At 44.6% G+C, this 12,175-nt stretch overlaps 1 protein-coding gene across 1 annotated transcript in view; it reads right to left on the reverse strand.

The window, feature by feature from the left end:
• Positions 1–12,175, reverse strand: part of LOC140464790 (uncharacterized) — a 106,317-nt gene that overhangs the window by 72,852 nt on the left and 21,290 nt on the right. Inside the window, exons 4-5 of the mRNA XM_072560278.1 lie at positions 10,442–10,528; positions 9,878–9,958 (exon numbers count right to left, since the gene is read on the reverse strand). Coding sequence (XP_072416379.1) covers positions 9,878–9,958; positions 10,442–10,528 — 168 coding nt within the window. The remainder of the gene's footprint in view (positions 1–9,877; positions 9,959–10,441; positions 10,529–12,175) is intronic.

Genomic DNA, 12,175 nt, shown 5'->3' on the forward strand with positions numbered 1-12,175 from the left:
TAAAGATGCGCATGTCAGGTGAACTGGCCATGGTAAATTGCCCATAGTGTTCAGGGATGTTCAGGTGCATTAGTCAGGGGAACTGTAGAGTAATAGGGTAGGGGAATGGATCTGGGTGGGACATTATTTGGATTTGGACTTGTTGGGCTGTAGGGCCTATTTCAACACTTTACGGATTCAATAATCTATTCTAAATAGGTTGGTCCACTCATGCATCTGTTGGTAGCGATTAGTTTCGTTAGAAGGTTCCGGTACTCAATTGTTGCATTTACAATAACAAAAGACCTAAGTTGTTTTGTATAAAACAAGAAATATCACTTATTGTCGACATGATTGGTTCACTTTTATTATCATGGGAAGCATGTGTTTTACAAAGCGGTCAGTTACAGTCAATAGTTATTATTAGTCCAAGTATACCAACTCTCGCTGTTCAGCTATGTACACTAATCCAACTCCTTCATGCCAATGACCCAATGTTGGCTTCACACCTGGCATCTTCCCTTGCAGGTGTAAAACCTGCACCCACATGTTCCCCCCTCCCCCCCCCTCACCTCCATCCAAAGCCCCAAAGGATCGCCATGCATCATCTCAATGGTCACTCAGTGTGTCAAAAACTAAGATGTTATATTAATGTTATTCAACTTAAGTATATATTTACCACAATTTATACAAAACTTTAAACACAATTATTGTACTCGCTCTGCAACCCTGAATTGTCCAAGGGATTTCTGGATGACTTTGATGCAAAGCATGGAATATTACGGGCCACAGATCAAATTTAAATCATTATAGAATAGAATAAAATCCCTACAGCGTCTATTCAAGAAAGAGATGGATAGAGCTCTTAAAGATAGTGGAATCAAGGGTTCTGGGGATAAGGCAGGAACAGGATACTGATTGTGGATGATCAGCCATGATCACAATGAATGGTGGGGCTGGCTCGAAGGGCCGAATGGCCTACTCCTGCACCTATTGTCAATGACAGGCCCATCAGCCCAACAGGTCCACACTGACCATCTGAACAGTAATGCGCCCAGACCCTTTCCCCTACCCTATGTTTACCCCTGACTAATGCACCTAACCTACACATCCCTGAACTCTATGGGCAATTCAGCATGGCCAGTCCACCCTAACCTGCACATCTTTGGATTACTCTTATTAATCCGTTTATATTTGAGGCTGTAAAACCAAACAGCATTGGGCTTTGAGTCATCATGTGAAATGGGCAAAACGAGTGCAAGTGTTGGTTAGATGTGCTTCCACTGAAATCAAGGGAAGTGAACTCAGGAGGGACGTGTAATCGACCTCTAGGTGTCTTATGACATCGCTCTCAGTCAAAATGACCTCGTTGCCATTTTGTTTCGGGATCCCTCCACTGATGTGGCATCAGCCTTTTCCACATATCCACATCAAAGAGGCCAAACCAGCGCATGGGAGAAACGATTGACAGGGTTCACAAGGTCACCATAATTCACCATGGGGCAGCACAGTGGCTCACTGCTGCCTTACAGTGGCGGGAACCCAGGTTCAATTCCACCCTCGGGCAACTTTCTGTGTGGAGTTTATACATTCTCCCTGTGTCTGTATGGGTTTCCTCCCATAGTCCAAAGATCTATGAGTTAGATGGATTGGCCGTGCTAAATTGTCCACAGTATCTATGGATGTGCAGGCTAGGTGGGTTAGCCATTAGAAATGCAGGATTATGGGCTGGGTCTGGGTGGGATTTTCTTTGAAGGGTTAGTGTAGACTTGATGGCCTGCTTCCACACTGTAGGGATTCACTAAGTGAAATGCAGACTAGAGCAGGATATCCCTTGTTGTAGCCTTCTTCTTCAATTGTCTCCAATTCCATTTGCTTAGGACAGCCAAGAGAATGTTTTAATCTTTTATTTTAAAAAATCAAAAAGATATAAACAAATCCTGTATTACTTTCCGTGGCAGATGTCAAAAATACTTGGAAGGGAAAGTGTCTCTGATTTCATAAAGTTAATACTTTATGTATGGTAGATCACTGAAGAAGCAGAATAGAACAAGATTGGAGAGCACCGAGTTGTTGGCTGTGATTGAGGACTGTCAAAGTTGGACAGCCATGAGCTGTCGGCGTTGTAAAAGAATTTGAAAGAGAGAAACACAACTCGCAAGAATTTGGGCCATTCTTTGAAGCTTGTATCATTATTTTGCAACATGATCCCATAAAACAAGAATAATTTCAGAGCCAGTGGACTCTATTTCCTTTCATTATGCCTATCCATCTTAATTTGATGGCACCTCTGACCCATCCACATCGTAGAATTGTTACAGTCCAAAAGTGGGTCATTCGGCCCATCATGCCTGCACCAGCTCTCCAACAAGCATCCCACTCAGTCCCACACTCATAGAACATAGGACATAGAAAAATACAGCGCAGTACAGGCCCTTTGGCCCTCGATGTTGTGCCGATCCAAGCCCATCTAACCTACACTAGCCCGCTATCCTCCATATGCCTATCCAATACCCGTTTAAATGCCCATAAAGAGGGAGAGTCCACCACTGCTACTGGCAGGGCATTCCATGAACTCACGACTCGCAGAGTAAAGAATCTACCCCTAACATCTGTCCTATGCCTACCACCCCTTAATTTAAAGCTATGCCCCCTCGTAATAGCTGACTCCATACGTGGAAAAAGGTCAACCCTATCTAACCCCCTAATCATCTTGTACACCTCTATCAAGTCACCCCTAAACCTTCTTTTCTCCAATGAAAACAGCCCCAAGTGCCTCAGCCTTTCCTCATACGACCTTCCTACCATGCCAGGCAACATCCTGGTAAACCTCCTCTGCACCTGTTCCAGTGCCTGCACATCCTTCCTATAGTATGGCGACCAAAACTGCACACAATACTCCAGATGCAGCCGCACCAGAGTCTTATACAACTGCAACATGACCTCAGGACTCTGGAACTCAATACCTCTACCAATAAAAGCCAGTATGCCATATGCCTTCTTCACCGCACTATTTACCTGGGTGGCAACTTGCAGAGATCTGTGTACATGGACACCAAGATCCCTCTGCTCATCCACACTACCAAGTATCTGACCATTAGCCCAGTACCCTATCTTTTTGTTTCTCATACCAAAGTGAATCACCTCACACTTACCCACATTGAACTCCATTTGCCACCTTTCTGCCCAGCTCTGCAGCTTATCTATATCCCGCTGTAACCTGACACATCCTTCCTCACTGTCAACAACTCCACTGACTTTCGTATCATCCGCAAACTTGCTCACCCAACCTTCTAACCCCTCCTCCAGGTGATTTATAAAAATGACAAACAGCAATGGTCCCAAAACAGATCCTTGCGGAACACCGCTAGTAACTGCACTCCAAGATGAACCTTTACCATCAACTACTACCCTCTGTCTTCTTCCAGCCAGCTAATTCCTAATCCAAACCTCCAACTCACCCTCAATGCCATACCTCCGTATTTTTTGCAGTAGCCTACCATGGGGAACCTTATCAAATGCCTTACTAAAATCTATATACACCACATCTACTGCTTTACCCTCGTCCACCTCCTTAGTCACCTTCTCAAAGAATTCAATAAGGTTTGTGAGGCACGACCTGCCCTTCACAAAACCATGCTGACTATCCTTGATCACATTATTCCTATCCAGATGTTCATAAATCCTATCCCTTACAATTCTCTCTAAGACTTTGCCCACAACAGAAGTGAGACTCACCGGCCTATAGTTACTAGGGTTATCCCTACTCCCCTACTTGAACAAGGGAACCACATTTGCTAGCCTCCAGTCTTCTGGCACTATTCCTGTAGACAATGAGGACATAAAAATCAAGGCCAATGGCTCTGCAATCTCCTCCCTTGCTTCCCAGAGAATCCTAGGATAAATGCCATCAGGCGCAGGGGACTTATCTATTTTCATCCTTTCCAGAATTTCCAACACCTCTTCCCTACATACCTCAAAGCCATCCATTCTAATTAATTGTGACTCAGTATTCACATCGGCAACAATGTCCTGTTCCTGAGTGAATACTGATGAAAAGTATTCATTCAGTGTCTCCCCAATCTCTTCAGCCTCCACACGCAACTTCCCACTCCTATCCTTGACTGGACCTATTCCTACCCTAGTCATTCTTTTATTCCTGACATACCTATAGAAAGCCTTTGGGTTTTCCCAAATCCTACCAACTAAGGACTTTTCATGTCCCCTTCTCGCTGCTCTTAGCTCTCTCTTCAGATCCTTCCTGGCTACCTTATAACTCTCAATCGCCCCAATTGAACCTTCGCGCCTCATCTTTACATAGGCCGCCCTCTTCCATTTAACAAGGGATTCCAATTCCTTATTAAACCATGGCTCCCTCACACGACCCTTTCCTCCCTGCCTGACAGGTACATACTTATTAAGGACACTCAATAGTTGCTCCTTGAACAAGCTCCACATATCAATTGCGCCCTTCCCTTGAAGCCTATTTTTCCAAGCCACGCATCCTAAGTCATGCCTCACCGCATCATAATTTCCCTGCCCCCAGCTATAACTCTTGCCCTGCAGTGCACACTTATCCCTCTCCATCACTAGAGTAAAAGTCACCAAATTGTGGTCACTGTCCCCAAAGTGCTCACCTACCTCCAATTCTAACACCTGGCCTGGTTCGTTACCCAGAACCAAATCCAGTATGGCCTCACCTCTTGTTGGCCTGTCTACATATTGTGTCAGGAAACCCTCCTGCACACATTGGATAAACACCGACCCATCTAACGAACTCGAGCTATAGCTTTCCCAGTCAATATCAGGAAAGTTAAAGTCCCCCATAACAACCACCCTATTACTTTCATTCTTCTCCTGAATCATCCTTGCAATCCTTTCTTCTACGTCTCTAGGACTATTAGGAGGCCTGTAGAAAACTCCTAACAGGGTGACCTCACCTTTCCTATTCCTAACCTCAGCCCAAACTACCTCAGATGGCAAGTCTTCATCCATCGTCCTTTCCACCGCTGTAATACTATCTTTGACAAGCAATGCCACACCTCCCCCTCTTTTACCCCCACCTCTGACCCTACTAAAACATTTAAACTCTGGAACCTGCAACAGCCAATCCTGTCTCTGTTCTACCCATGTCTCCGTAATAGCCACAACATCGAAATCCCAGTTACCAACCCACGCTGCAAGTTTACCTACCTTATTTCGTATACTTCTCGCATTGAAGTATACACACTTCAAGCCACTTTCCTGTTTACAGGCACCCTCCTTTGAGATTGTTGCCATGTTCCTAACCTCCCTACACTCCAGGTCCTGCACCCGAAAGCTACAGTCTAGGTTCCCATTCCCCTGCAGAGTTAGTTTAAACCACCCCCCTCCCCAAAGAGCACTAGCAAATCTCCCCCCAAGGATACTGGTGCCCCTCAGGTTCAGGTGTTGACCATCCTGTAGAGGTCCCACCTACCCCAGAAAGAACCCCAGTTATCCAGAAACTGGAATCCCTCCCTCCTGCACCATCCCTGTAGCCACACATTTAACTGCTCTCTCTCCCTATTCCTCGATTCTGTATCACGTGGCACGGGTAACAAACCAGAGACAACAACTCTGTTTGTTCTAGCTCTGAGCTTCCAACCTAGCTCCCTAAAAGCCTGTCTAACATCCTCAGCCCTCCTCCTACCTATGTCATTGGTGCCAATGTGGACCACGACTTTGGGCTGCTCCCCCTCCCCCTTAAGGACCCGGAAAACACGATCAGAGACATCACATACCCTTGCACCTGGGAGGCAACGTACCAAACGTGAGTCTCTCTCGCCCCTACAAAACCGCATATCTGTGCCCCGAACTATCGAGTCCCCAATAACTATTGCTCTGCTCTTCTCCACCCTTCCCTTCTGAGCAACGGGGACAGGCTCCGTGCCAGAGGCCTGAACCTCGTTGCTTACCCCTGGTAAGTCGTCCCCCCACAAGTATCCAAAACGGTATAGTTGTTCTTGAGGGGAACGGCCTCAGGGGGTCCCTGGACTGGCTGCTTCCTCCCAGTCCCCCTCACTGTCACCCATCTGTCTGCAATCTTTGGAGTTACTACTTCCCTAAAGCTCCGATCTATGACCCCCTCTGCCTCCCGAATGATCCGTAGTTCATCCAACTCCAGCTCCAGTTCCCTAACATGGTCGTGGAGGAGCTGGAGATGGGTGCACTTCCTGCAAGTGTAATCAGCAGGGACGACCATGGCATCCCTCACCTCAAACATGGTGCAAGAGGAACATTGCACTGCCTTCACTGCCATCCCTCTAAAAGTAACCTTTTAAAAAAAAAATTGGGTCTAAAGAATAGAACAAGCAAAATGCAGCACTTACCTGCTTACCAGAGAAACTCCTGTTTCTTCCCCCCATAACACTGCATATGGTTCCTCTTTCAAGTAACCAGTTTTCCAGTTCCCTTTGAATGTCTTGATTGAACCTGCCTTCACCCCACACTCTCAGACAGTGCATCCCAGAACGTTACCACTTGTGTGAAAAAGCCATTCCTCAACTCTGCATTGCTTATCTCCCAAATTACTTTAAATCGGTGCCCTCTTGGGTCTTGATCCTTTCAGGAGCAGTAACATTTTCACACTCAGTCCAAGCAACCCCTGATTTAGAACACTTCAACCAGATCCCTTCGTAGCCTTTGCTTCCTCCAAAGAGAACAGTCCAGTCCATCAGAGCTATTTTGCAGATGACAAGGAAAAGTTCTACCCTGACCTTGATGAGCTCTCACTGCCTCCCCCAAAGTTAAAAAAACACACAACACCAGGTTATAGTCCAAAGGGTTTATTTGGAATCACTAGCTTTTGGAGCGCTGCTTCTTCATCAGGTAGCTGTGGTCCGAAAGCTAGTGCGTCCAAATAAACCTGTTGGACCATAACCTGGTGTTGTGTGATTTTTAACTTTGTCCACCCCAGTCCAACACTGGCATCTCCACAGCTTGCCTTCCCTTCCACATCATTCTTCTGGAGGTCTCTAATTCTCTAGAGTTGGTCAAGACTCCAACGTCTGGAGAGAAACCAAAAGAGGGAGAAAAAAAAAAGAGACTGGAAAGCAAATTGTGTCCTCCTGCTGACAAATCATGCACTTTTCAAAACAGATACCTCTTCCACCAGAAGCATCCTGGATTGGAGGACTTGCACCTCTCGGATCAAGCTGTTGTTGAGAAAGGGAATACAGAAGTAGTGGATTGAATGATCACCCCATTTTCCTCCTGATGCCAGATTTGAGGAGGGAGTAGGAGGGAGTAAACACATCCTCCATTATTCTCTCAAGTTCGATGTGGGTTTTCCTTAAAGCAGCCAGGGTGTCTCCTTTAGTTTCCATGTAGATCCTGTGCTGATTTTCCTGTATATCCATGTAGCCCCAACTCAGACATGTCTTGTCAGTAAAATGATGTACTGCCCAATGTGAGAAATCAGAAAAGAACTTCACTTAGTGGATGAAGACAATTGTCTATTGGCCGAAAGTCACAAACATCTTAAGACTACAAAAGCAGGCAGGATAGTTTTGTAAGTCAGAAAGCAAGAAAACAAACTTGCAGAAACAATTTTACAAGTCTAGGGCTGATACAATTTCCCAGCGACGGCACAGAAAAACAATCATCAAACGACACATCAGCTAGATAGTCAGCCTGAGACACTGATAGGAGTTCAGTCTAACATCATCAAAGGGAGGTAGTAACAGAAGGCAAGGCCATCCAAGGAGATTTAAAGGCCTTGAAATTATCCATGATTTGGAGATGCCGGTGTTGGACTAGGGTGTACAAAGTTAAAAATCACACAACACCAGGTTATAGTCCAACAGGTTTAATTGGAAGCACTAGCTTTCGGAGCGACGCTCTTTCATCAGACTACCACCTGTTGGAATTAAACCTGTTGGACTATAACCTGGTGCTGTGTGAATTTTAACTTTGAAATTATCCAACTGCTTTCCCTTTTCTATTGAACGATCCATATGTAGTGTCTCAGAATCCCTACAGGATGCAAAGAGGCCATGCAGCCCATCATATTTCTTTTCTTATTTCATTGATGGGATGAGGGCATCACTGGCTAGGCCAGCATTTATTGTCCATCCGTAATTGGCCAGAGGGCAGTTGAGAGTCAACCAAGTCACTGGAGGTCTGGAGTCACACATAGTCCAGACCAGGTAAGGACAGTAATATCCTTTCTAAAGGACATTAGGTGAACAGGATGGGTTTACCCAACAATCAACATTGGATTCATGGTCATCATTAGACTCTTAATTCCCAAGCTTTTATTAATTCAAGTACGGCCATGGACAGGATTGGTCTCTGGTCTCAGTCCAGCTATAATACCACTAAGCCATCACCTGCCCAATGTTCTGCATTGACCCTCCAAAGACCAGCCCCCTAATCTATCCCTGTAACTCTGCATTTTCCATGGCCAACCCACACACCCCTGGACACTAGGGGCAATTTAGAATGGCCGATCCACCTAACCTACACATCTGTGGACTGTGGGAGGAAACCAGAGGAAACCCACGCAGACACGGGGAGAATGTGCAAACTCCACACAGAGAGTCACCTGTGGCTGGAATCGAACCTGGGTCCCTGGTGCTGTGAGGCAGCAGTGCTAACCACTGAGCCACTTGCAAGCAGTTTTCATTTGTTCAGCTTACTTTTTCATCAGTCATCCCACAATGGCATATTCACATTTTAGGAGTGTTCCTTTTTGTGAGCTGCAAGGAATTATTGTTTCGATCCAATGTTTGGCATTGCCAAAAGCTTCTATTCATTTTAATGGTACAGCATTTACAGGCTATTAATAACAATGTGACCACAGGATATATATCCTAGTGCTGTTTACAGTTTGTGCTGAGCTGTTTCCCTTTGATAGGCCTTGCTGATTTAAAAGGCATGCCACAAACTCCACTTACTGTACTTATTCCTATTTAAGGGAATGTTCATTGTTGTCTTGGCAATAGACAACTCCCAAAAAATAAACAAAAGGTCAGAAGATCATCTCTGACCAGCTAGATAGTCAGCCTGAGACACTGATAGGAGTCCAGTCAAACATCATCAGAGGGAGGCAGTAACAGAAGGCAAGGCCAATTGGCTTATAAACATGTTCATCCTGATAAGTGGCACAGTAGAATGGATACAGAGAGAGTGCCAGATAATTTGTTGAAACCCAGTGGAAAAAAAGCTATACTCATATAGTGGCTCAGTGGTGAGCACTGCTGCCTCATAGCGCCAGGGACCTGGGTTTAATTCCACCCTCGTGCGACTGTCTGTCTGTGTGAAGTTAGCAAGGTCTCCCTGTGTCTGTGTGGGTTTCCTCCAGCGCTCTGGTTTCCTCTCACAGTCCAAACATGAGTAGGTTATGTGAATTGGCCATGCGAAATCGCCCATAATGTGCAGGCCAAGGAAAGATATGGGTGAAGTCTGGGTGGGATGTTCTTCAGAGGGTCGATGTGGATTCAATGGGCCAAATGGCCTGCATCCACACTGTAGGGATTCTATCATTTAAAGTTTGGTATCAGCAAAATGGGACAGACCACTTTGTTGACTTATCACTCGCTTTAGGTCAGTTTTTCAGGGCAGAATGTGTGTGTACGTCCTACCTTGCGGCTTTCCTTCACAAACTATCAGTCTGAATCATGTATTGCCAGCTCTGCCACCTTTACAGTCAGTTTACATGGCCTGGCTTATTTGTTTAAATAACCATTAACCATCACAGAGCTATTGTTATTTCAACTTCACAGAGAACACAAGTGTGCAAACTTCAACAATACTATCAAAAACCAGAAATTAATTTTTTAAATTCATTTTGTTGCATCCTAATGGCAAACTAACAGACCAAGCACAGAATTATTAACTTAAAATAAATTATTACGGACGCAGTAACTTCACTTACTGATTTGTCACTCTCTCCTTCATCTGGAGAAACCATTTCATTCTGAAGATTGAGCGAATTAAGTTTTGCATCAAACTCAAGCTAAGAATAAAGAATACAAGAAAGGTTAAATTTGATTATTGATTGCAAGCAGCTCTGATACTAAATTAGTGAGTGTTACATTTATCCACACGTCTCAGAAAGGTACTCTATTGTTAATTCAGCCAGATGGCATCATGACATGTAAGGGCCTAATATAAGTGGTCTACACCTCTCCCTCTCTCTCTCTCTGTATGTCCATTAATTGGCAGCTGGCCTGTTAGCAAGTATACAACCCAGAAGTATACAACCCCTGCTAAAAACTTAAATATCTTGAACCAGTCTTTTGTTCATTTTGCCTCTCAATTCCGGCTTGATAGCCAAATTTCCCTCCTTTATTGTCTAGCGCCACAGGATTTGAAACCATGCTTGGGGGTCCAACAATTACAATCATAATCAGTCATCCGAGCAGGCTCCCTAAAGCTCCCACGCCGCGTCTGAAAATGCAAGACTTAGCCTCAACTGTGACCCAAACCCTTTACTCACCTCTTTGTTCAACATCGTCTGCAGGACATTCCACTGAACAAGATTTTTTCCATCTGGAATATTACTCAACTGATCCATGATGTTATTCTAATCAGAAGAAATCAAAAGGATTTTGTTACTAAGGAATCATTAAAAATGCCAATCAATTTCAAATTCACGGTCACTGACACCACGTAACTTGGAGGTCCCTTGATTCCCTCCTAAAGCAAACAACAGAGTGCAAGGAAATAAGGCTGGAGAGAAAATTAATGAACACCAGGTCATAGAATCACAGAGATGTACAGCATGGAAACAGACCCTTCGGTCCAACCCGTCCATGCCGACCAGATATCCCAACCCAATCTAGTCCCACCTGCCAGCACCCGGCCCATATCCCTCCAAACCCTTCCTATTCATATACCCATCCAGATGCCTCTTAAATGTTGCAATTGTACCAGCCTCCACCACTTCCTCTGGCAGCTCATTCCATACACGTACCTCCCTCTGTGTGAAAAAGTTGCCCTGTAGGTCTCTTTTATATCTTTCCCCTCTAAACCCCTCAGCCCATTGGCCCATCTGATCAAGATCCGATTGTAATCTGAGGTAACCCTCTTCGCTGTCCACTACACCTCCAATTTTGGTGTCATCTGCAAACTTACTAACTGTACCTCTTATGCTCACATCCAAATCATTTATATAAATGACAAAAAGTTGGAACACTGATTTTTCTGAATTGATAGTAAGGTTGCGGCTTAATGTGAAGCCCTACATAGTGGAATAGCACGCTGCTGTCTGATGTCTTCACCCAATTTTAAAGTGCTTTAATGCCTTCAGTGAAGGAGGTGGGAGCAATAAACCTAGCAGGGTTCCTGTAAGTTGGTGAATCTCACTGAAAACCACACAGAGTTGAAGAGCTAGATGAATGAAGTGTCTATTCTGATGGATGTAGCCTGCAACCCTTTCCTAAGCATCAGCAGATTAGAAGGGAGAAGAATGGAGAATTTTGGAGGGAAAATAATAACATTTTTTTATACAAAACAGAAGCAGGAGACCATTCAGCCCCGTGAGTTTGCTCGCCATTCAACAAGATCATGGTTACTGTGTGTGTGTTGCAAATTTCACATAATGTTTGACCCATTTGCAATAAAGGACAATGTCCCACTAACCTGCTTGATTTTGTATACCACCTGCATATTAATATTTTACGACTCCTGAAGTATTAACACCCAAATTCTGCAGTAACTTGGAATCCTGTAGTAAGTCATTCTCCTCTTAAACAACAATCTGCTTTTATTCTTCCTGCCAAAGCGAACAATTTCCACATTATACCTCGTCTGCCAGTTTTTTGCCCCTCACTCAAACGATCTTAACTGTTGCAAACTCCTCGTACCTTCTTCACAACATACTTTCCTCCTAGTCTCCTGGCCCTGATGGAATGCATCCCAGGGTACGAAAAGGGATGGCGGGAGAAATAGCAAAGGCACTTGTGGTAACTTTCCAAAGTTCACTGGACTCTGGGGCATTTCCAGCAGATTGGAAAACAACAACTGTTTAACAAAAAAAGGAGGTAGTCAGAAGGTGGGGAATTATAGATTGGTTAGCTTAAATTCTGTAGTGGGGAAAAGGAAGAAATAGTGAGGCATCTAGTTAGCAATTGTCCCTTTCGGCAGATGCGGCATGGGTTCATGCAGGACAGGTCATGTTTAACTAATCTCCTGGAATTCTACAAAGACATTATGAGCAAGGCAGACAACG

This window comes from Chiloscyllium punctatum, chromosome 40 (assembly GCF_047496795.1).
Source record: "Chiloscyllium punctatum isolate Juve2018m chromosome 40, sChiPun1.3, whole genome shotgun sequence".
NCBI classification, from domain to species: domain Eukaryota; kingdom Metazoa; phylum Chordata; class Chondrichthyes; order Orectolobiformes; family Hemiscylliidae; genus Chiloscyllium; species Chiloscyllium punctatum.